The sequence below is a fragment of the Oryza glaberrima genome, chromosome 11 (genome assembly GCF_000147395.1).
Source record: "Oryza glaberrima chromosome 11, OglaRS2, whole genome shotgun sequence".
Classification (NCBI taxonomy): Eukaryota; Viridiplantae; Streptophyta; class Magnoliopsida; order Poales; family Poaceae; genus Oryza; species Oryza glaberrima.
Window position 1 is genome coordinate 13,077,436 of NC_068336.1, and position 26,758 is coordinate 13,104,193.

Genomic DNA, 26,758 nt, shown 5'->3' on the forward strand with positions numbered 1-26,758 from the left:
GAGGACCGGTGATCTCGAGGGCTATCACCACCTCTACACCAACCTCTAACGAAATGTTAGATACGCAGCAATCACTGGTAATTAAATACCTAGGCATTGCGTCTATGCAATTAATTACTACTGTAGCGTTAGTTAAACACTAAAGTAATCACTATCTATTATTGAACTATAGTGAACAATAATCCAATATGCTAATAGGAACTAACTAAGAGATAATCCTCACAAAGTAAAACTCACTTACTCGATAAAGATATTATCAATTAAAGCAGAGTAATTGACAAGGTACAAAAGGTAAAGAGGAAAATACTGACAACTTCGGAATTCCTCCGACTCTTTCTCCCTTACTGTCTGCCTATTCTAATGTATATAAAAGATACAATAGAGCCTCTTATAATTCAGCTCATGCTTGAGCGTGTTTAGAAGTGAGGAAGAGAGAGGTATTTATAGGTGGGGAGATGCTTTGGGAAAATGTGGAGATGCTAAGCATCTAAATGGCATCTTCACTCTCCTCTTGCCATGTGTCCTCTTGAGAAATGGTCTCAACCGTCTTAGAATATTGGTAAGTATCTGCCCGTGAAAAATGGAGCCGATTGGGATCCTTTTGTGTTCGGCCAAACCCTTGCTGGCCCATTTTGCCCCGAATTTTCTCCTGGGCTCTGGTGAAGGACTCCTCAGTGCATATATATATGGTGAATGGGCCCATTTGCTTGTATTTGATTAGGTTTGTGACACAAAAACTCCATAGGCTTAAATATGGAAGTTTAATTTACCTCCTTCTTTATGTATCTTTTGTCTCAACTTTGATGGTTTGTCACCTGCATCCAAATATACACCAACGCTAGTGGACTTTGTTAGAAATAAACCCTACCACTATGTTGGATATTTTATACTCTCAGATTTATGCAGGTATTGACAGCGTGAATTTGGTATTTAATAGCAGTCAACAGGCATAATTACCATTTGCCCTGTTACCGATAGTTATAAATAAGCATGCAATTTTGCAAACAACACTTTTGATCTCCCAAATCATGGGTTTCAATGTGATCAAAGGAAGAGGGAGGAACTTTCCTTAAACTTGAGTAGTTAGAAAACACCTAATTCACTCCTTCACCGTAAACGTAATAATCTATACATATGACACTGTGCGTGGGCATATTATGACAAACTTGGACACGAGACTAGGTAGTACCATAAAAAATCATGGGTAGATAGAAGAAGTTGTGTGCCTTTGTTGATTCAGTCTAGAAGATAAGAGTTTTTAGGAAGGTGTTTATGCATGATGGCCATAGGCTACTTTTTTTGGGGAAATGTTTATGGATGATGACCATAGACTTTGTCTTTCTAGAAGATGTTTTTCCATAATGACCTGCCTGAAGACTATCTTCCCTTCATATCTACTTGACTGACTGCCATGTTGTCTATGGGGCTATGAGCTGATACAGCGGCAAAATTTGCTACAGGACACTCAAAGATTGTGGCATTTGCTGTGAGACACCCAAAAATCGTGTATTTGCTTGTGGACACTGTAAAAATATGGTAATTAGCTGCTAGACACTCGAGGCATTATTTTATTATTTTCGGTGAAAACAGAGAGAGAAAGAGTGTTGAAAGTACCAAAATGCCCCTGACACTATTCTTCTTTCTTCTCTTTTTCTTCTCTCTTTCCTGCCCCTGACACGGGTCGTATTCTTCGCTACAGGTGGCGGCGCCGTGCGGGAGGTGCTGCTCACGCGGTGGGAGGGGCGGGATGACCAGGAGCTGCTGTACGGTCTCCTCCCGGCAGGGGTGGACCACGGCGAGCTCATGGGCAGAGCGCGGTTCTGCCTGTGCCTGACCGGCGACGACGAGGGCGCGGCCGCGGCGAGCCGCCGCGTCGTGGAGGCCATCACGGCCGGTTGCTGCACCGTGGGCATCGCCGTTTCCTTGCTGCGCCGCCGTCGCCGGTGAGCTCCAAGGCCGAAGCCTTCTTCCCCTCGCGCCATTGCCTCTCTCTCTCTTCCCCAATTCCGGCCAACGCCGTCCGTTGCCGCAGCGCCACCTCCACGCCATCCCAGAGCCCCGTGCCGCGCCACCGGGTTTGCCTCCATCTCCTCTTGCCGATGCCGACGCTCGTCGCGGCAGCCATGCGCCGTCACCAACGAACGCCGCCGCGCCGCCGCCATGGCAGAGCACGGCCAGGGAGCCATGGCTGCTCTGCCTCCTCCTCCTTCTCTCATATCTGGTTGCAGCCGGACCTGGTCGGCTTATACAAATGGCCCATGGGCAAAAATGTCTTTTAGGAAAGTTTCTCTCACCGTTTCAGCCGGAAATAATAAAATAATGGGAGGAGTGTCCGCCAGCAAATTACCATATTTTTCGGTGTCCAAGGGCAAATACACGATCTGCGGGTGTCTCACAGCAAAGACCACAATCTTTAAGTGTGCTGTAGCAAATTTTGCCTGATACTTATGGGAGCAAGATTGATCTGAGATCCTTGCCAATTCAAAAAATCTTATGTAGTGGGGACAATGATTTTATTTATTTTACCTATGGGTTCAATAAATTTAAGGAAACACACTAAGATTATTCTTCTATGAGTTTTATTTACCCTTAAGATTCTTATTTGAAGAAAAAATAAATGTGAATTAGAATATAATGTTATGTGCTTTTTGCAAGATGTTTGTGCTCAATATGACCTGCCAGAAAACACTTCTTCTGCACATAATTTGCATCTGATGCACTAACCACACCGAGTTGTCTCTGAAAGTATGAACTGTTTACCTGTAGGGTTAAGATTGATTTAAGCGATGGATGTATTTGTTTTTTTCAATTTACTTCATTCAATATATGGCAACATGCCTTACACGTGCACGCTCACTAATATCAACTAAACAAACAACAGCCATAACCACCCACATCCCTCAAACTCCCATTCACTCTTAATAGTTCCCCCAACTAAATGCCCTGTAATGGGTCTGCCGATCCATTTGAGTTATCTATATCTCTAAACATAAATCTAATAGTTAAAGAATAATGGGTATTATGGTTTAAGGGAAATCGAGTAGTTTTTTTTAAAGAACCACGTGACACTCTTTGAAGCATTTGCAGGAGCATCATGTGCTTAGGAGCGTTTATAGTATGAACTTTTAGTATATAATTATAGACAAATAATTTATATTGCTTTAAAAGTTTAAAACAATAGTGTTTTAGAATATATACCACCGAAATTTGTGACCGGTTTGACAGACGCCTTATGTCTGATCGGTTTCCCAGATGTATTGGTAGTGCTCTTTCTTTTTTTTTTTCAATATGCATAAAAATTGTCTCCTGTTAAACGGACTAAATTATAAACATAGTTTAGACGCTTGGTTTATTCAAAATCCCTAGATTATTGTCTCAATTTCCTGAGAGTGCCAAAGTACGTAGGTATCTATTTTATTAGAATATATCTGCCAAACTTTGAGCAGCCAATAAAATAATCACAAAATATTAAAATACCTCATCGAAAACTAGCACCTGGAGATAAAGAGGAAGTAAAATTCTTCAAATGATTGGACAGATCAAGCTTTTGTTTTCAAGCACTAGCTCAGGATTGGCACATGGCACCAGCATGACTTGTTCCATGAAAAACTTTATCTGCCTCGACCGCGTACGATATTTCAGAATCTGGTACAGCATGGTGCAAGGTAATTAATTAACCAGAAATCGAGAAAATACATATCCATCATATTGTGTACACTGTACAGCTAGCCGGCTAGCATAATCATTAATTTATCACAGTGGCATGTTTGAAATCCAGCGCCTAAACATGGCTGAGCATCTCCCCGGCTGGTACTCTGGTCCAGTATGTCCACCACCCTGATAGATTGAGGAAAAAGCGTAAACATTTCATAAAAAAAGTAAAAGCCTAAACATTGCATAAAAAAAAAGTAAAAGCGTAAACAAAATATATCAAGCAATTTGAAACTACTATTTTTCTTTATCTTGTTGCGGACAAAATGGTTATTTGACGATCCTTAAATACCAAATCTGACCATCAAATCATTCATAAAAGAAAATAAAATGAAACACCAAACCTAATGGTAGGAATTATTACTAACCACGAGTTGGTACGTATCTGTAATCTCACAAGCAACACTACTTCCGGTGACTAACCCACTTGCATGCGGCAGATTTGTCAAGATGTTTGATGTGATGCTCTCGCTTCTCTTATATGCAAAATTGCAGAGGAATCCAGAGGCGGAGTGAACAAAGATACACGATTTGAGGCCTGAGATTCGAAATGAAGAGAATAACGGCAAGTATCACTGTTATGTTCAGTTTTAATTGTTCGTGTGAAGGTTGATAATGTGGGAAAATAGAGTATAGTTCTGTGTGCACCTCAAAATGACTTGCTTGATGGATAACTTGTTTGATATTATATGTTTGATCTATTGAAGGTAAGGACTAAGGAGCTTTAAACTTCTAGTTTATCTGTTATTATAATACCTGAATTTTCTTATAAAATATGATATTTGATACTTCGACATTATGTGTGCAGATTGTACTTTATGATTTATTAGTTTTATTTTTCTGTTCAAGATTGACTACTGATGTTGGACTTAGGTTCCACATAAGCATAGATTCACTAGTCATATACATCACCCTTGCCTAAGAAACACGTGGTCTTTAAGCTCTTTCATGTAATCGTAGCAATGCCTGTCTTAATAGATTTGTTCCCAGATACTATATTTTTGCAATCATGTATGTGCAATGTATTTAATGAAAATTTAAATTTTAAAATATATGAACATAGGATTATCTCAGGCTGTTGTTTTTGTTTCTTGCAGGTTCCATGATGAGGACATTGTTTTGCTGTTCCATGACTGGCATCGGCTGCTCCAGCATGGCAGTGGCTTCAAGCTTTCAACCACAGTTGAGTTTGTATGCTTCTGTAATCTTAGGACACCGATGCCGGCCGGTAAGGCGGTGAGCAAAACCACTTATATGCGGTTTCTTTTACAAATTTGTATCTTATTTGAAGAGAACTCCAATTTTGTTATCTTGGTACCGTGGATTTACATTCACAAGTTGGAAAGAATATAATATATGGACATTGTACTTTAGATCCGATCGATGTTTACTGCTTGCTATCTACTACTTATTTATTGTAGTATTTCACAAACTTGGTTTTACTTCTATTAGGCCCTGTTTAGATCCTCTAAAATGGTAAAAATTTTACCATTTTGTAGCACTTTTTGCCATTTTGGATCTAAACACTAGTAGCAAAAGTTAGCAATTTGGCATTTGGCATTTGCTAGTCCATAGTAGCAAATTGTGCCAAAAAATACTTTGGGACCACTCCCTCTCTCTTTCTCTCTCTCACTTTAGTGCTAGAATGGCAAAACTTTAACATGCATCTAAACACCAACTAGTACTTTTGCAATGCTAAAACTTTTGCCACCAAAACTTTTGCCATTTGCCATTTGCCATTCCAAATGGATCTAAACAGGCCCTTAGTCTTGAAATATATATATATGGTACTGAAATAATGGGAAGAAGCTCCTATATGCTTGTTGAAGCATATCATGCGTGTGGAGAATTTAGAGCCCCAAATGATTGGAAGCAACTAGAGTACTTGACATAGTGTTTTAGAATATTTTTTTTGTTAGCAACATTTAGTTAAAAGTTCAGCTACTTGACTAAACTAATTCCTTTTTGCAGGGGGAGGTCCTAGAGGAACCACTGATCCTGTTGCTCAAATTCACTTGATGATGAAGACATTGTACAATGGATAGAACTTGTTAGATGGAAAGTTGCTACTAGGAACTTCTCTGTACTTAGAGAATATTGGGATTTATGTGTAGCTTTTGAAGAACTATGTAATACAGTTCGTTGAATGAATAAAGTGAGACTTTCATTATTTGGTGTGACTATTAGTTTTTCCCTATGCTCCATGTGTTCAAGAAGTTTTGAAATACAATTCACCGTATATTATTGAATTGTATATGTGAAAAAAAGAAGAAACTGAGTTCTTGGACTGAATGTGGGTCGGCAATTGTAATATCTTTGGCCAGTCATCGGTTGGGAATTGTGGTTGGTTGGGAAAAATACGTTGGTCGGAAAAAATAATGTTGGTCGGCAAATCTGTCATCGGGATCTAATGGTCAGTCGGTAAAAATATATCGGTCATTGCCGACTAGACATCTTGTGACTGTTGAAGTTGGTTAGGAAAACTTTTGCCGACCGACAGTTTGTCTTTGAATGTGGTCTTTCCCAACCGATTTTCCGTTGGGGATTTTGTGTCATGGTGTAGTGATATTTCAAGCCTATCCATCGTGCATCATCATCATAGGGGCCCACTTGCAATCCTCACAGAGAAGGTCTGTGGCTAGGGGCGGTGGAGGTGGTTCGACCGAACCACTAATGGCGCCCCTAATCGCATTCTTCTACATGGCACTCCCCCATTGGTCCCCAATGTTGGTTATGTGTGAGACCGATTAACCACAGCCGTCATTGGACCCTATAAAAGGAGCTTCTCACTTCACACTCAACACAACACAACACATATTTAGGCAACCTTCTAGTAGAGTTAGAATATGGCAAGAGCGTGACGGAAAGCTCTGGAGGAGTGCCGGAGTTGTTGGTACTCTTTCCACACTTTTACCTTGACAAATGCTTTTTTTTATATAAGTATACGTGATTTCTTTTGGGTATTTTGCTTTCTTATTTATGTAGGATAAATTTCATCATGCCCGGAGAAATACAACCATATTCCCAAAAACTAATTGTATTAATCCCTGTCCCAGGAAGGCGGAGTACAATAACAACAATAACAAAGTTGTTGTATTACAAGCTACACTTGCGGAAGCGTAAATGTAATACTTTATTAAAGAGTGAGCATAGGCCCTTACACTCTAAGATAAACAAAATGATAGCGGAAGCTTATGGAAACAACAACTAGAGATACTTGACGGTGATACGAGCTAGCCATCCAAGCCTTCTTCTCCAGAATATCCATCTTTTGAATTAGATGTAAGAAATGATAAGTACAACTCACGGTACTTAGCAAGCCATATCGGAGATGCACAATAATGCATAGGGGTAACAAAGGAATGGCATAATATGGTTCATTTGCATAAAGGCTAAGTTTAAACAGTTCATAAGTTCATAATATGGTTCTTCGACAAGGAGGAAGGAGAGGCCGGTGACGCGGTGAGGTGGCCTCTGGGCAAAGCCAAACGGTGGCCGAGTTCGAGCTCGTCCTCACAGAGTGGAGGAAGGTGGCGGCGAGGTAAAGGTGGAGCGTCGACGAGGAGAAATAGGCTGCTGGACAACACCTAGTTCGGAGGAGAGAGAGGAGCAGAGTGGGGAAACGGCAACAAAGCTCGGGAGGGGGAAAAGGAAAGATAGGAGGGAGAGAACTCCGTATTATAGGCCGATGGAGAGAATGGTCCAAGGGGAGTGGCGGAATGGCGCCGTAAATCCCGCCAGTAGCCATGGAAACCGGTAAGGCCTTGTTCATTTAATCTCCCCCACAATAGGATTAAGGGGGGTTACATAAAAAAAAGGTTTGAGGGGGATTTAGAGGTGATTTATTCCACACCTATTGTGGCGTGGAATTATTCCTCCTTAATCCCCTCCGTTCCACCTCTCTTGGGGATTAAACGAACAAGACCTAAGGGAGGAGCGGCCAATTCGTGGAGATTGGGAGCTATAATCAAGGGGGCAATTGGGGAAACTGAAGAGGATTTAATGGGTATTAACTCCACTTTAGTTTGAAAACCACGGATGGATTGATTGCTGAGGATTTGGGGAGAAACAGCTAGGGTTTTTGGAGGAGTGAGAGGATGCGGCGGTGGCTGGAGGTAGGGGATGAGCTGATCCATGGGCCCCACCTACCAACGCGTGAGGGTGAGCGCTCGCGTGTGCCGCACACAGTGCTTGGGCTCGGCTGGGCGCGGGAAGAGGAGATGGGGCACGTGCGGGAGCGGGCCAAGTGGAGGGAAGGAGGGAAAGAATGGGCCAAGAAGGGGGAGGCCCGGAAGGAGGGAGGGGAAAGAGGTGGCTGGCCTAGACCAGGAGGGGTGAAGAGGGTGGAAAAGGACACCTTGGGCCAGATTCGGCGCAAGAGGAAGAGAGGATTTTCTTTTGTTTTTCTTGTTATAAAACTCTAATAAAAGTGTTTGTGGCAGTAAAATTTGTTAGAGCGAGCTGAAATTTCGAGTAAAATTTGTTTAAATATTTGGAGGCATGAGAAATTCAATAACAATTCCTACAAGCCAATTTGAGTTCTATCTTGATATTTTTAATTGTTTGAGGCTCGTTTTGGTTTTTACAATTTCTAGAAAATGCATAAAAGCACGATTTAAAGATTAGGGTGATTTAGGTCATTACATATTCTCATCACTGTGGGTTCGTCACTTAGTATTTGTATTAAGTGCTATAGTATTAAGACTCTGGATGAAAAAAAAGTTCTTGACCGAGGCTAGTGTAGTAATTGATAACGTAGACGTGGTGTCTAGGTTAGAGGTTACCTTGGTTTGTTGTGTGCTCCACGGATTGTATAGGTAGGCGGCATGTGATAACAGCCTTGTCCGTCCATTATGATCCTTCACATTCGGGTACATCACAGAGCTATTGGCCAGATTTGCTTGGTGTGCCAGGGGAGAGCCGGTACTCGAAGCAAGTGATAGACTTTTACCAAAACTTAATTCAAGAATTTTGACCCTTCGGAAACTTCTCTATCCTCCGCCTACGATTTAGTTATTGTCCTTGGACAAACATGTTTTTTAGATATTACACACATGTTCCTTATGATTCGATACCCTTGAAATAATCTATGGTGAAGTTGTACATTGATATCTGTGCGCTTGTGGAATTATTTGTGATCGTAACAAATAACAATAGTTAGGTATCCGACTACAATGTAATATGAAATAGAGTAGAATACAGTTGCCATGTTACCTCTTGTATTCCAAGCAAGGTTATATAGCCCCAACCAAATAATACCATGTATAGGTAAGGTAACCAAAGGAATATCTAATTCGGTTTCCTACTTGTAACCCTGCACCTCCAACCTATATAAGGTTGGCAGGGAGCCCCATCGAGGGCAACCAGAAATGAGATACACAACCCACAATCAAATCATGAGATCAACATCAAGATCAATACACCCAATAGATACAATCCACTAAAATAGGAATATGGTAATACCTTGCATTGGGCAGGCCTGAACTTCTACAAACCCTTATCTTCCACTTCCATCTATTTTTAGGTCCCGTGTGCTACCCCTTTTATTATACCGATATAAAACATTGACACTTGTTATACGACTACATTGGAGAAAGTTCTTTTCATGATTAGTTACCATCTCTTGGCCACAATTGATAATGACTACTACAAGTGCTAGCATGGAGACACGACGTGCACATGGTTAGCTATTACATAGCTTTTTATTTATCTACAACAAAATGGCGATGGGTAAGCCATGTCCGCCATGATGAGCCATGCGATGGTGAAGGGCAAGCAAGTGATTGCCACCAATTGACCAAATTTGGTGGTGCGTACGAGTAGGGATGAAAAGGGGCAGATCTCTTCAGAAATGTTGCTCGATCAATTGGGAATTGATGATATTTATCAATTGAACTATTCAGTGTCGACATCAATCAGATGTTGAAATAAATTAGATAAGTTAAATAAGTTAAATTTTATATATGTCTAGAAACGGTAATGGTCAGAAACGAGGTCAGTAGGTAATTTCCGTGACCATTTCATTCATAAGGATGATTGAAGGCTTTGCCGTGATGGTCCACCCGAGGTCAGTTGAATCTATGAGTAACCCACATCAACCATTAAAAGAATGCAAGATGAAATGGTGAAGATCAATAAGATGTAATTCACAGGTGGACCCACATCGAGTTTGACTACAAAATGGGTAAAGATTGGACTTTACTTGTTGAATGACATCAAGTGGCATGAAGATATAGAAGTGGTCAAACTTCATATATTGATGAATATCTAGCTAAAATCGAAAGTGATAATTCATCAAGGCAATCCTCATGATAAGGAAAGAAGATGACGTACATGTCGACCTTTTAGGTCTCGGCTAGGGTATTTGGATGGTATGGGGATCGTCGGTACCAGGGTATATGCGAGATTGAGGTAAAAGAGATGGAGACAAGGATTTTATACAGGTTCGGACCCCTTATCTGACAGGTAATAGCCTTACTCCTGTTGGCCGAAGTCGATGTTGCTCTTATTTATCTGAATCACACAAGTACAATATTTGGGAAAACCTATCTAGCTGTCATCGACTTGGCAGCATGGATCACTAACATGTAGTCGATGACAAGGTAGTCTTCCTCCTCGAATATGAACTCATCGAGATCAAAGATGGCACTAGATCCCTTTAGTTGGCCTCTACAGGCACCAAATGGGGTCTGTCTAGGCTTATCTCTAATGTCGATATCTGGTGGCGTATTGGTTTGTCCTGGCTTGTGTGTCGATTTGTATGTCTTGTGGCTTATCCCCCTCTCCTCCTAGGGGGTCTATTTATACCCATAGGTGTCCCCTTATCCAACTAGAACTAGGGAGACCAATATGGATACAATCCGAGTAGTCCTTATAGTTTCCATATAGAACTTTACTTGTCCTTGCTTATCCGGAATACCTTCCGTAAGTGAGGCCTAATTCCATATAAGACTTGATATGTGGTGGGTCCAGCCGTGCCTAATCAACTACTATTAGGTATTTGGTATCCATAACCATGACAATACATGTGTTCTCATTGGTATAGTTATTTTTCTAATTGCATTTGAGTTTAGGAATTATGTCCTGTCAAGAGGAATGCAGAATTGTACCTTGATTATTGACGGTGCTCAAAGTGACATATCCAAGTGCTATCTTAAGAGAATCAACAGTTTTAACATCTACTTTGTGTGGTTTTAGTTGTGTTACCTAGATGTCAAATTAAGCTTTACATAGAGTTCAAGATTTCGAAAACAGACTTGAGAGCGAGATGTTATGGTTATTTTAATTGAGCCACCTATTGTTTTTACCTTAACGGGTAGAAATATTACGATGCTATTTAAAGCTCTCATCCCCCTCTTTTAGGAGTTGTTGAGTTTGTACAAAGAGTTATGCATATCCATGACCATATAGTTCTTACTTATCCCCCCCCCTCCCCTCTTTTTTTTATCAAATTAGTGACAGATTGAAATGTTGTAAGCTAGTGAGTTTACTTCATCGTCTGAGCACTTGAGTTTATAGGAAGTTTTGCAATGTGTGTATTACTATATTGGACATTAAGGTCTTTTAGATGGCTGGGTGTTGCTGGTGAGTACCCAAGCTTATGTAGTGTGGCATGGATGTTTGTCAAGATTTCGATTTTGCCTCCATAATAGAAGAAATAAAGACTAAACATCAGAAGCACTTTGGTGTTGCCTTAGTGAGTATAAGAGTGGAAAGAGACATGGCCTTTGAAATGGAATCAGTGGATCTAAACATCACGGAACAAATATTTTGATTTCGTCTCTCGTGTGTTTTTCCATTATTATTCTTCATTTTGCCTCATCTACCTATGTGCTTAGTTTAATCTAGTTGATGATATTGTTATTTTCTTTGTGTCTTGTTTCACACATTTTGGTAGCTATATTTGTTGTTTGTGTGATCTGCAAGTGGTTAGTTCTTGATTTACCACCTTGCCATTGGACGTTTTGCTATAAGATCAGAACTCTTAATCTTAGACCAAATGTTCCGGATTCAAATCGAATGTTTAGGAACGCCAATTTGACCCCTTGGTGATATCAAGGTCCTTCTAAAGAGTTTTTGAAATTCTATTATCTTTTAACCTTTCTAATATAAATTAAAAAATGAACCTTCAATGAACCTATATTTAAAAAATGAACCTTGGGGCCACAAATGTTGCTAACACTGGTGTGGCAAGGTCTTTCCCATGTTGTGAGGATTTCTTCGCATACCAATGATTTCATTTTTAAATAATATAAGAAATTTTTGATAAAATAGAATAATCTTTGAACTAAAGTAAATATCATTAGCAGTAATACAGATTAAAAATCCTCATCATGACGCGGGTTGAATTTGTATCAACGATATGTAATCGTGAATCAGAACATAACTCCATTCACAACAACCTTTGGAAATATCTATATATAAATTATTCATAAAATTGGATGTGCATTGATGGGTTGTTACCTTAACAGTAGCAAATGTCAGGTTGTTTCCATATGCTACGGTGAATCTGCAAATTAATTCAAGTTTCAGAAAAGTTATTCCTGAAAGCAGTTTGTATACTGAAAACTTATTAGACAACCATTTTGATTATGTAAGCCAAACAACAGAACTAATCAAACATAATTAAAACTCACTCTGCGGACTGGACATCCACATGCCAAGCTCTCCAGTCATCTACAATGGGATAGTTGAGTGACCTCACCCAGGTTTGTGTACCAAGAAATGGCAAAACGGTATCATGGTCACCGCTGCGCACCGAAATGTTATTTTTTTATTAATGCAGAAATATGATAAAGAAACAGTTTAGAACACTGGAGTGCATTATGCCCTCTTGCCAACCGGTCTCTCTAGTCATGGTAGAGGACATGCATAGCTGGCTAGCTAGCTGCAATGGTCATGCAGATAATTTATTAGATAGATATGTGCAAAATCATTAATACACTAAGCATACAGATCTCAAAGTGTTCCACGTAAAGACATAATGGCAGAATTTATACTACTCTGGTCTAGTGAACATATCGATTTTGACATTAACAGTACCAAAATGCAACTTTGACCACTACTTTATTTTATTGATCCCTACTGTTTTATTAAGAGAGGCAAATTATGCTAATTCAATGGACACAAGCTTGGTTATTTGAAGACAATGATGGGTCTGCAGTTTTGAAAAAAAATCAAACCACAGTGTGTTTGTATTGTAGTATAATTCCTAAGTGGATGGTTCGAACTTCTCACAAAAGAGCGTTATGAATAGATCCCGTAATATCTATAAAAAAAATCATGATTCAAAGCATAATCGCCGAATCATCTCTAGTTATATTCCTATACTAATATAAAAAGGAGGAGTTCATCTGTAGCAATCCTACAGGCCAAATCACAGATTAATTCTCTACTATCCATCCGCATCCGCACATACCGACTCCCGCAGCATCAAAACAGCGGCAGAAACAACGCCACCCCCTCCGCCTCCGCCCTCCTAATGATGACCCCTCGATCCCGCTTCCGTCCTTGCGACCCCACTTCCTCCCCGGCTTCACCTCCCGAGCTCGAGCTCTCACAGAGGAATAGAGGATGCAGCGGCGTCCTCCCCCGAGCTCCCTCCCCGGGCCAGCGTATCCTCCTTCCCCATCGAACCCGGTGTCACCTCATCCATCGAACGCCATCTCCAAGACGTCAAATCAGGTCGGTTGAGGTTAGAGGCCATTGGACTCGCTCGGCATGGATGGGGTGGTCCACTACTGCTACGGTGCTACCTCCTGCTGGCATTCTCCACCAACAAATTCCACTCTCCTTTTCTTCCACTGTCTAGATTTTCTTTGTTTTGGTATGATCACTTCTACCTTTCATTTTACTATTTGATTTTAACTTGAATGATTAGCAGCAAGTTCTTACCTGATTGCAGATTCTCTTGTTTTGTCCAGAGCTGTTTGATTGAATGCCGCTAAACCCAAGTCGTCCCTCCAACTTCCGTTTTGGGTGATTTACTCATGGAGTCACATTCTTTTAGTTGTAGTGTGTTGGAAAATTTGGTCATAATTCGGCATATTTTAATCCAAAATATTTAGACAATAAACATGACATTTGTAATTTTAGTAGATCTAGTGACAGTGCTAGATGTGTACAATATGAGCATGCTTAATATAGAATAAGCATCAACATAGATAAGAGAACGCAATAATGTTGGTGAAGATGATGTAGAGCAGTCGCGCTTGAAGCGCTACCCAAAAACTTGATCGCCCGCCTACCCGTGCAGGTTCTCAAGCGGACGGAGTTTCGGAGGCACCTGCTCGTTCCGATCACCCGTGCATGCGGGATGAACAGAACCGGGGAAACAGAGAGACAGCGCAGGAACAGAAGGAGAGTATCGCCAAGGAACAATAGTAGGAGGAAGACACACACTTTGAGAGCCTCTGCCTTGCGTTATATGTAGAGAGAGAGAGATCTCCATTACCACACAAATAAATCTCATTTGTTGTGAAGGTTACCACAAAATAAATCTCATTTGTTGTGAAGGTTACCACATAATGAATCTCATTTGTTGTGAAGGTTACCACATAATGAATCTTTCATTTGTTGTGAAGGTTACAACAAATAAATCTCTCATTTGTTGTGGATGTTACAACACAATGAATCTCTCATTTGTTGTGGAGGTTACAACACAATGAATTTCATTTGTTAATGGTGACTTTATTCTCGTCTGTTACAAAACGGAAGAGCAGCAGGCAGGCTCGGCTCGGTCGGCCGCCTCGCCTCGCTACGCCCACGGCCCACGGCCGAGGCCGACTCAGCATGCGCGCATGCGTGTGGCAGTCCAACCATCAGCTCAACCGGTCAACAGGGAATCTCTAATATCACCCTATTTAAGTTGAGGTTCTTCCACCTAAATTTTCAAGGCAGTATTATTCTCTCTAACATTACTTGTGCGCTCTTGAGATTTTAATTGAATTAAATTGGGCCTAGCCCATTTATTCCAACAATCCCCACCAAATTTCATGGCTCACAAGAAATGTTCTCAAAACTGAACCTGTTAGATATACCAGTGTTTCGATGGAGACTGTTAAGTTGAACTTCCACCTAGGAAAAGAGCTACACCAGATCACAACTGAACAATGGACTATGCCTTGAATTGTCAGTCTTGTGCGATTCAGGTTTCACTCAAACCCTTAACTGGTACTGGGCTGTCGTTTGCATCCCCTTTGTTTGGAGCGTATAAGTCATACTCCTGGCCTTTTCATGAGTATCTAGAGATCACCCAGATCTCATAGACTGTGACTAGCAGTCAGACTCATATAGGTGTGTTCCTTCTAAGATGTTCTGTAGGCCAACATCTCTGCTTTATGAAAAGCCACTCGGATCACATTAAGGTGTATACCATCCTACCATACAGATTAGAAGAGAAGTGCATCATGAAGATAGGCTGATTTTAGGGTCTCTTCTCTCAGCTACACAATAGTTTGTTTCGCCATCCAAATTCACGGGATCTCCGATCACAATGGATAGGTTTCCACTATTGTGCAACTGTAAGTGGGTCTCAAGCCCATCTCCCTCGATGCACAGTCTATCACATTACGTGGTAGCCCCTTGGTAAACTGATCTGCCAGATTTTTAGCCGTCTGGACATAGTCCAATGCTAGCATTCCGGAGTTTTTCTGCTTTCTGACAGACTTCAGTCTTCTTTTAACATGCCTGGATGACTTCATGTTGTCCTTTGAACTGTTCACTTTAATAATCATTGTTTGATTATCACAGTTCATTAGGATTGCTGGTACTGGTTTTTCAACCACCGACAAGTCCATCAGGAGCTCACGAAGCCATTCGGCCTCAACTGTGGCAATATCTAAAGCTGTGAATTCTGCTTCCATTGTTGACCTCGTTAAGATGGTCTGCTTGTAAGACTTCCAGGAAACAGCGCCCCCTCCAAGTGTGAACACATACCCACTTGTGGCCTTTATCTCATCAGCATCAGATATCCAGTTTGAATCACTATAGCCCTCCAGCACTTTTGGGTACCTAGCGTAGTGAATTCCATAGCTCATTGTCCCTTTTAGATAGCGCATTACTCTTTCAAGAGCATGCCAATGATCATCTCCCGGATTTGAAACAAACCGGCTCAACTTGCTCACAGCAAATAAGATGTCAGGCCTCGTTGCACTAGCTAAGTACATCAATGAACCAATGATCTGAGAGTATCTCAATTGATCCCTTGCTATTCTTCGGTTTTTCCTTAATAGCACACTGGAATCATAAGGAGTAGGAGCTGCCTTGCAGTCACTATAACCAAAGCGACTCAAGACCTTGTCCACATAGTGAGATTGCACAAGTGTAATCCCACCCTCATCTCCTCTCAGTAGTTTAATGTTAAGAATAACATCAGCCACTCCCAAATCCTTCATTTCAAAGCTTTTGGACAGAAAGTCCTTGACCTCCTCAATCACATTGAGGCTGGTCCCAAAGATCAATATGTCATCGATATATAAACACAAGATCACTCCCTCTCCCCTACCATAGCGATAGTACACACATTCGTCAGCTTCGTTCACAACAAAGCCAGCAGATCTAAGTGTATTGTCAAATTTCTCATGCCATTGCTTAGGCGCTTGTTTGAGACCATACAAGGACTTCAATAGCTTGCACACCATTCCCTTCTGACCTTCTAGTACATACCCATCTGGTTGATCCATATAGATCTCCTCCCCAACTCTCCATTGAGGAAAGCTGTCTTAACATCCATCTGATGGACGAGTAGACCATGAGAGGCTGCCAGAGCGAGTAGTACTCGAATCGTGGTCAAGCGAGCAACCGGTGAATAAGTGTCGAAAAAGTCCTCGCCTTCTTTTTTGGTATAACCCTTGGCCACAAGCCTTGCCTTGTACTTTTCAATTGTACCATCAGGCCTAAGCTTTTTCTTGAAAACCCATTTGCATCCTACAGGCTTGCACCCATATGGACGCTCGACGACTTCCCAAGTACCATTAGACATAATTGAGTCCATCCACTGCGTACCGCTTCCTTCCAATAGTCAGCATCAGAAGATGAATATGCCTCTTCAATGGTTCTTGGAGTATCATCCACAAGATATACAATGTAGTCATCTCCAAAAGACTTTGCAGTCCTTTGTCTCTTACTCTTTCGAGTTGCTACAATGTTATCCTCAGGATTTTCCTCAAGCGTTTGATCAATATGTTCTATCGGCACAAAGTGCTCATGGGATAAAATAGGTTCTTGACTAGAAGTGCTAGGTGCATTTTTCATAGGAAATTCATTCTCAAAAAATGTGGCATCTCTGGACTCAGTAATTGTACCAACACGCATGTCGGGTACTCCAGAATTTACTATTAAGAACCTATATCCCACACTGTGGATAGCATAACCAAGGAACACACAATCTACGGTCTTTTGTCCAAGTTTACGCTTTTTGGCTATAGGTACATTTACCTTGGCCAAACAACCCCATGTGCGCAGGTGAGAGAGATTTAATTTCTTCCTTTCCCATTCCTCGAATGGTGTTACTTCCTTATGCTTAGTAGGAATTCTATTCAGGACATGACACGCAGTCAATATTGCCTCACCCCACCATTCCTTGGAAAGTCCTGCAGTGTCTAACATGGCATTCACCATCTCAGTTAGAATGCGGTTCTTTCTTTCGGCTACCCCGTTTGACTGGGGTGAATAGGGAGGCGTCCTCTCATGAATAATTCCATACTCTTCGCAGAAAGAAATAAACTCATTGGAAAAATACTCTCCACCCCTATCAGACCTCAACCGTTTGATTTTCCTTTCCAGTTGGTTTTCTACCTCAGCCTTATAGATCTTGAAGTAATGTAATGCTTCATACTTTGTTTTCAATAGGTACACATAGCAGAATCTAGTGCAATCATCTATTAGTGTCATGAAATATTTCTTTCCCCCTTTAGTCAACACGCCATTCATTTCGCACAGATCGGAATGAACAAGTTCTAGTGGTGCCAAATTCCTCGCCTCAGATGCCTTGTGAGGCTTGCGAGGTTGTTTCGATTGAACACAAGTATGGCACTTAGAGCCTTTGACTAAAGTGAATTTTGGAATTAAACTCATGTTGGCTAAGCGTGTCATACAACCAAAATTCACATGACAGAGTCGTGAATGCCACACATTAGACTCATCATCATCATTGCTTACATGGTTCATAACTTTATTACACATATCATCCAAGAAAAAGTGGAACAAGCCTCCATTGTCATAACCTTTTCCAATAAACGTTCCATATTTAGATACGAAACATTTATTGGATTCAAACACAAGTCTGAAACCATCTCTACACAATAGAGAGCCGCTAACTAGATTCTTCTTTATTGAAGGGACATGCTGCACGTTCTTCAGTTGCACGATCTTTCCCGAAGTAAACTTCAGATCGACCGTACCAACACCATGAACAGCCGCAAGCGATCCGCTTCCCATCAACAAGGAGGAACCTCTCCCGACCTGATAAGAAGAAAACAGGGAAATGTCGGCACACACATGAATATTAGCACCCGTATCAACCCACCAATCAGGTGAGTGACAGACAGAGAGAACTGTAGGTAAAAATTTACCATACCTCGATGTTCCTCCGCCCTCACTAATAACCATGTTTGCAGACTTCTTGTCCTTGCGCTTAGGACAATCCTTGGCCCAATGCCCAGACTTGCCACACACAAAGCAACCTCCTTTTGCCTTTCCCTTGCCTTTCTTCTTAAAATTGGTTGTAGCCTTGGATTTGACGTCAGGTTTGACTTTCTTGTTGTTGTTGTGGGATGCGTGAGGGTTCTTCTTCTGCACCAAATTGGCGCTAGAACCTCCCTCGATCTTTTTGCCCCGGTTGTCCTTTGCCCTCGCCTTCTCCTCAACACCCAAAGAGCCAATAAGATCAGTAACACTGAACTCTTGCCTCTTGTGTTTTAGAGAAGTAGCAAAGTCCGTTCAAGAAGGTGGCAATTTGGCAATAATGCCACCTGCCACAAACTTGTCCGGCAACTCACAGTTGTTGTTCTCAAGTTCCTTTGCCAACATCTGAATCTCATGAGCCTGTTCTACTACAGAACGATCATCGACCATCTTGTAGTCATAGAACTGCTCCATGACATACAGCTCGCTGCCGGCATCGGAAACCCCGAACTTGGCCTCAAGAGCATCCCACATGTCCTTCCCTGAAGGCATGTGCATATACACGTCCACAATATTGTCGGCGAGCACACTAATCAATGCTCCACGGAACAAGCAATCAGCAGCCTCGAACTTAGCCTCCTCCTCAAGTGAGAGAGGCGGTTCACTCGGTTTGCCCCATGAGACAAAGAAACAATGCATCGCTGTCAACCACAAAAGTGCACGTGCTTTCCATCTTTTATAATTTGAACCATCGAAAGCATGTGGTTTTAGGGATGCAACAAAGCCAACTACCGAAAAAGACCGATCAAGTTTTTGGATTGTTGGAAAATTTGGTCATAATTCGGCATATTTTAATCCAAAATATTTAGACAATAAACATGACATTTGTAATTTGAGTAGATCTAGTGACAGTGCTAGATGTGTACAACATGAGCATGCTTAATATAGAATAAGCATCAACATAGATAAGAGAACGCAATAATATTGCGACAGACAGTTGTAGGAAACGAAGAACGAACGGTAATAGTGAAACGTTATACCCCGAGAATGGCCCTCCGCTGGAGTTCGAGGCAGTATTGCCTCCGTTGGTGTTGATGAGAGGCTCCTTCTCCTTGTCTCCAGTGTTGTTGTTGTCACCGGTTGTCGACATGTTGGTGAAGATGATGCAGAGCAGTCGCGCTTGAAGCGCTACCCAAAAACCTGATCGCTCGCCTACCCGTGCAGGTTCTCAAGCGGACGGAGTTTCGGTGGCACCTGCTCGTTCCGATCACCCGTGGTCGCGGGATAAACAGAACCGGGGAAACAGAGAGACAACGCAGGAACAGAAGGAGAGTATCGCCAAGGAACAATAGTAGGAGGAAGACACACACTTTGAGAGCCTCTGCCTTGCGTTATATGTAGAGAGAGAGATATCTCCATTACCACACAAATAAATCTCATTTGTTGTGAAGGTTACCACAAATAAATCTCATTTGTTGTGAAGGTTACCACATAATGAATCTCATTTGTTGTAAAGATTACCACATAATGAATCTTTCATTTGTTGTGAAGGTTACAACAAATAAATCTCTCATTTGTTTTGGATGTTACAACACAATGAATCTCTCATTTGTTGTGGAGGTTACAACACAATGAATCTCTCATTTATTGTGGAAGTTACAACACAATGAATTTCAGTTGTTAATGGTGACTTTATTCTCGTCTGTTACAAAACGGAAGAGCAGCAGGCAGGCTTAGCTCGGTCGGCCGCCTCGCCTCGCTACGCCCACGGCCCTCGGCCGAGGCTGACTCAGCATGTGCGCATGCGTATGGCAGTCCAACCATCACCTCAACCGATCAACAGGGAATCTCTAATATCACCCTATTTAAGTTGAGGTTCTTCCACCTAAATTTTTAAGGCAGTATTATTCTCTCTAACATTACTTGTGGGCTCTTGAGATTTTAATTGAATTAAATTGGGCCTAGCCCATTTATTCCAACATAGTGTTATTGGAACCTTTTTTATAAAATGATCGCGTGTATATATAGATGGAAATATAAAATTTTGGCACCATTCTCATGATTAGTTGCAGTGCAGCCAACTAATTTGGATCTTACAGTTTCACAATCACATTGTTCAACCTGCATACGCAGGCCGGTTTCTGAATTGCTGATATATTGTTCAATAGATAAATACATAACGTCTCAATCATGATATTTTTTGGAGAAGGTGAACAACTACAAGTGACTCAGTTTTAACAGATTCTAGATGCAGCATGCTGTGAGATCACGTTTATATAAGAGCTAATTATGTGGAACCTTCTAATTCCTTACTCTCAAAAAGTTCAGAAATTGGATGTAACATCTCGGTGTGTTCAAATTAGAAAGCATGTTTGTTTTCGAGCAAAATCATACGAGTGATGTCACTCAGAAGAACTGAATAGCTAGACATGAAATGAGTTCTTTTACATGCGTGCTATTTTGCTTTGAATCCTTGATGGAGTCAGACGATGAATCTGGACACATCATGAGATAGTTACTTCACTATCTAAATGACAAAATCTGCATATTGTTCTCTGGTTGCAGGGTTTGCTTCTTTGTCAATCAGTAATTTACATGGTGCACTACATTCTTATGTTTCCATTCTATGATATATATACATAGTGCAGATTTATCAGATTGTTCTTCTTTTCTTTAGATGTAAATACATGATGCTTCTGATTTTAAGAATGTGTCAGACTTTCTTCTTTTAAGGAAAACTGAAGATGTGCACATTTGAAAAGCCTGTAATATTGTTGATGTGTTCCTTTTTCTACAATCGCATGTATTTAATAGTTCGCTGGACAATCTATTTAGGTGGTTACCTTTGGTAATTGTTTCCTCTGTTTTTATAGCAGGGAAGAAGAATCCTTACCCTAAGGTGATTTCACATCAAGAACATGTAATTAGATTGATGGCCACTGTCATCAAGAACAAGGTGAGAAGATATCCAAAAAGTCAAGAATTTCTGATATTCTGATGTGTCCTAATCAGGTACATGCAGATGGCTCTCTCATGCTTTTGGGTTACTTGATAAAATGCTTAACAATTCGACTTTTTATCATTTTCGGTTGAATCATGTGCTCATAGCAATGGACTAAAATAATTGAGTTTTTTTTGGTTTTAGAGTCAGGCCCTTTCTCTTCCGTCAAATTTATAAGGTATTCTTGAATTTTTTCGATGACCTTTTGGAGAATAATCAACTTTTGGAAGAGAAGACCAAAACGATATATAAGTTCTGGGGTAACTGATATATGTTTTTAATCATTTTCATCTCTATTGTGTTGGTGTTGTTTATTTGTAGCTTCACTAAAAATATAGTGTGGCTTCTCCGGCTATGTACTCCAGGATTTTAAGCATATCAGTTCCTTCACTAAAATTATATTCCAGGTTTGTGTATATTTTAGATCTATGTATATGTTCTTTTAGATTGTTCAGGTACTGCTAAAAACTTCTGCTAAAAATGTGTTACAGGTACCCCAAATCTCACCCCTTATTATGGCACTGAATATCTTGAACTGAAATTTTGATGTTACAGTCATTAAGTATAAGATCTCATCTACTATAAAGATTTGTAGTGGCCGCGTTTAATGAAATCATGAGGTAAGTACATATTCATGTTTTTTAGAAAACTAGAGCTTCACATAGACACATACCTAATTTGCTGTCATTGGTAAGCATGTTGTTGTTAGAGGATTTTACTATGCTACGATAACTCTGAATGACATAATCATAAGAATTTCCACTTTTTTCTGATCAAAGTTTCATATTTGTGATGTACATGATTCCAGTCATCTGAAATCTATATATTATTTTCCGAGAAACTGGGCACAAGAGATATGCCCCATCACATCTAAAGGAGGTAGTCTTGTCGAGGGAAGATCCTCGAAAGCGGGGAATCGTGAGACCCCCCTCTTGTGAGTTCGGCCGGGGGCAGAGGCTCGCTTCTTGAAAACCACTCGCTCGTCCCTAAGATTACCGGCAAGCTTGCACGCCGTCGGATTATACAGGTTCGGGCCGCTATGAAGCGTAATACCCTACTCCTGTGTTTGGGATTATGGTAGAGTTTTACAGAGGTTTCTTCACTCCAGAGAGCACACTCGCTTTCTTTCTTCTGAAGCTCAGGTTTTCTGGGAGTCGTCCCCCAATCTCAGCGGGCAGGGTCCTCCTTTTATAGCTCAAGGGGATACCACATGCGCCGCCTCTACCTACCCTCTATAGGAGGGGGATCCCACTCCACTTTTTTTGGGCCTCAAACCGTGCCTTCTCCCGGAAGCTAAGCAACAAACGGTTCTCGAGTAGAAACCGGCGCCGCCCCCCGCCTGACACGGGGGACAGCCCTGTCATTCTCTCATAAATGAACGATGACTTGCGACAACCCTTCCTCAAGTGACACTCGGATGTGACGGGTCATACCCACCCCCACTCCCCCGGGTACAGGAGCGACGTGAGGACACGATTGCCCTATCCATCGGACATGACGGTCACAGGCCGGTCACAGACCGATCACATCCGATGGACAGGGGTCAGCTAGGCGCGCCGCACGTCTGCCCTGACCGCATTAAATGCGGTGAGGGACAGTTGGGGCGTCGCACATTTATGGCTGTTCAGCCTGTGCTCCCCTCTCACTCTCTCCCTCCGCCACGTGGCAGCCGGGTGAGGGCCTCGAGGCGAAGCTACGGGAGAGCCCGAGGGGGTGACGCCATGCCCCGAGGCCCCCCCCCCCCCCCCCCCCCCCCCCGCCGCTTCCACGACTCGTGTGACGTGTGAGTGGGGCCAACTTGTAGAGTCATGTGGCTAAAGGGAAAGTAATTCCCCTCTTCTTCACATACCCCCGGGCCCATATCTCCGTCAGGGTACATTGGCTCATATATATATATGTGTTTCAAATCAGTGTATTACTTGAGTTCATTTTTTTGAGTGGATTATTCAGTGATAATGTACTGTGCCACTTTTTCCTTTCTTCTTTTTTTTTATCACGGATTGAGCAACTGGATTGTTTTTCAATTATTCACTATCTTACTATAGGTAGAAAACGAAATTTCTATATGTTTTTTTATCATTTGTTCTTACTAACTATCCTTTTCTGTAGTCCGGAAAATTAGGTCGCAGGTACCAAGGTACCATTAGTATGGTCTTCATTTATGCAAACACTAGGTTTCGTCTTGGATTGGTTTGTTTTGAGTACTTGGTTTTTTTATGGTTGCCCGTTTGTGTCCGCTGCAGATAGAGGGGAGTTGAAGGGGAATGGCGGCCCGCTGCAGGGTAGAGGAGAGTTAGAGGGGAATGGCGGTGCGAGTGAGGCGAATGGATTGTGCTGCCATTCAAGATTGACTTTAGAAGTTCTCTTCTTTTTTTCATCTTACCGATTATTCAAGATTGTGCTGCCATTTGTTTATCTTTTGAGATAACACCAAATGTCTGGTGGTTGCAGATTGCCATGTGGATTTCGAAGCATAATGATTGGTATTCTTTAGACAGAATCTATTTCTAACATTTCATATTGCTAAACCATATAAGTTTGATTCATGAGGTAAAGTTTGTAATATATGTGAAGTAACTATGCCACCTTACTTATTTACCTCTTGGAAGTAGAATTGCTTCCGCAAATTGATGTCAGATTTGCAATATAAGAAAATAGTATGTTTGATTATAGGCAATATATATAACCAAAACGTGCCTTGCAAATGCATGATTACTAGTAATCCACTAGTGAAACAAATACAAAACACCTCTTCTATGTCATATCCCACATCATTTTCTTTTATCTATGACAGATTTTTTTTTCTTCTGAAAATCATCTAATGTAAGCTTGAGCAAGTAACTTGGTGATAATTTTTCTTTACCTGTATACTAAAGCACGATAACCATTTAATGTAACATTGTGATGGTACTGTATGCTGCTCTTGATATCTTTGGTGTACGGTAGATCGTTATCGTGGCATCTAATCCATTCATCCACGCTTCCCTGAAATATTAGCATGTATAGAATTCGAAGACAACTTCATACATTTTGTATGTAAACTGCAAACAAGCGTGTATTCATCTCTAGAAAAATGAAGGAACCACAAATTTACCTTCTTGATTCCGAGATACTCTCGTGTGACGTTATCGTTGGCCCAAAAATATGACAAATAGTTGGAATAGCTCTGCAATAGGAAAGTTCATTTTAATTCAGGTCTAAATTGGTATAAGATAGAAACATAAAATTAAACAAGCGTCTGTTCCTGTATCCTTTAGGATATCAAGGATGCCATATATATTATTTTATATATTTTCAGAAAGTAATGTACTTCCTCGACTATATTAACAATTTTCATCAGCAACAAGTCGCTCTATTTCTATACTCACTTTACATAGTTTATAATTAGCCATTACCATATAGTTGAGGTAAGTTCTACTTACAACACATTGTATTGAAGGGCACAGAGGTCGATGCTTTAGTATTCCAAGCTCCTCTTTCAGGATCTTTCTGTCCATGCTCTCAAATTTTGGGATGAGAGACATATAAATGCACTTCTTGTACAAAATGTGGGGCTTTGAAACTTCATTTAGTAGCTGCAGTGAAACATTAGGAATAGCAATGCAATACCTCGTGTTAGCTAGCTTTCCTCCAAATTCCAATGGAACAGTAGCCCATATTCCCGTGAATTTCAAGGTAGCACAGAAGAATCATTGTGTGTGCTCAGAAGATAATATAGGAATTTTTTTTCGGGAATCACCCCATATTTGTTGCTTATTTCCTATGGATGTTATATGTAGTATTCATTTAATCGTAATAAGATGCTATAACAGGATGTTACGCCTCAACACATACTTGACCTATAAAAGGATACTAGCTACTTTTTGAACTTTTAAATAGCAATAAGTTGATTTTAGGCCCCTAAACATCCAAAGTTAAAACCAGATACTATTCATCGCTTAACCTTTCAAACAATTAATTTTATACAGGTTGTCCTTAACTTATTATGGTTTTAGTTGATGTGGCACTTACGTGTTACATGGTTATTCGAAAAATAAAAAAATTGCGCACAGCTGGTCAACATGTCATTCACTCTTCCCAAAAAAAAAAATGTCATTCACTCTGCTTTTTCCTCCGTTGCTCTTTCTCACTCTACTGCACCAGCTCGAGCTCATCGACCACCAAGCCGGAGCTCACAATAGAAGCACATGTAGTAATCTACTCAACTCCACGGACAACAAAATAATACTTACTACTTATACTAGTACTTCATAACAGAACAGATCAGATCAATTACAAAATGGAGCACAAAAGGCATCAATCAGAGAAACGAGGAGGCATATCTGGTCACTTACTACTTCCTACTCGATCTATTTCTATCCATGGCCAGTAGGTTGCAGGCATCCGGGTACAAAGAGGGCATGGTGGTGTTGAACACAAGGATAAAAAAGGTGGAAAGGTGAAAGGTGAAGAGAAACCAGAGACAGACGTTTGAATGATTTTCGCTAACGAGATACTCCCTCCGTTCTAAAATATAATAACCTAGAACTAGATGAGACATTTACTAGTAGAAGATACGTTATACTAGGAAACGTCCTATCCAGTTATAGGTTTTTATATTTTGGGACAAAGGAAGTACTATATAAGCGCCATCTAGACTGAAACCACCGTGGTTCAGGATTAGGGGTCTAGAGTATTGAAAATTTGAGGGATGAATATTGTTCGGTTCTGAAGTTCACTGATACATGGCTAAGTTTTTTCCCCAGTTTCCCAACTCACCTCCCTCGTTTTTCACGTGCACGCTTTTCAAACTGCTAAACGTTGTGTTTTTTGCAAAAAGTTTTTATAAGAAAATTGCTTAAAAAATCATATTGATCCATTTTTGAGAAAAATAAGCTAATGCTTAATTAATCACGTGCTAATGAATCGCTCCATTTTCCGTGTGCAGGAGTTGGATTCCCAACCCAAATCAACGAACACAGCCCAGAAGTCTAAGGACGGATAAATCGAAAGTTTAGACTTCTGCCTATCCATTTGTCGGGTGATTTCTAACAAAAAAAATATCCCAGATTTTTCATATCTCTAGATTTACATCCAACGGACTACAAAAGAAAATAACAAATACATATTTACTTACACATTATTTTTATCAAAATTACAGTGCACTTACATGTCATATCAACTGAATTAACAAATGTAATTTTAGTTATATATAGGACTGTAATTTTATATTTTAAAGAAAATAACGAATACATATTTACTTACATAATATTTTTACCAAAATTACAATATACTTGCATGTCATATCAAATGAATTTATAAATGTAATTTTAGTTATATAGGACTGTAGTTTTATATTTTAAAGAAACATAGTACAATTATAGTGTATTTACATTGTAACTTACATTAATTCTAGTGTAACTTGCATGTAACTTTTAAAAC

At 40.7% G+C, this 26,758-nt stretch overlaps 1 protein-coding gene across 1 annotated transcript in view; it reads right to left on the minus strand.

Moving 5' to 3' along the window:
- Positions 1–3,634: 3,634 nt before the first annotated feature.
- Positions 3,635–26,758, minus strand: part of LOC127755691 (serine carboxypeptidase-like 19) — a 28,289-nt gene continuing 5,165 nt past the window's right edge. The window contains exons 7-12 of the mRNA XM_052281369.1: positions 24,760–24,912; positions 24,432–24,503; positions 24,201–24,322; positions 12,348–12,461; positions 12,175–12,220; positions 3,635–3,837 (exon numbers count right to left, since the gene is read on the minus strand). Coding sequence (XP_052137329.1) covers positions 3,754–3,837; positions 12,175–12,220; positions 12,348–12,461; positions 24,201–24,322; positions 24,432–24,503; positions 24,760–24,912 — 591 coding nt within the window. The 3' untranslated portion in view covers positions 3,635–3,753. The remainder of the gene's footprint in view (positions 3,838–12,174; positions 12,221–12,347; positions 12,462–24,200; positions 24,323–24,431; positions 24,504–24,759; positions 24,913–26,758) is intronic.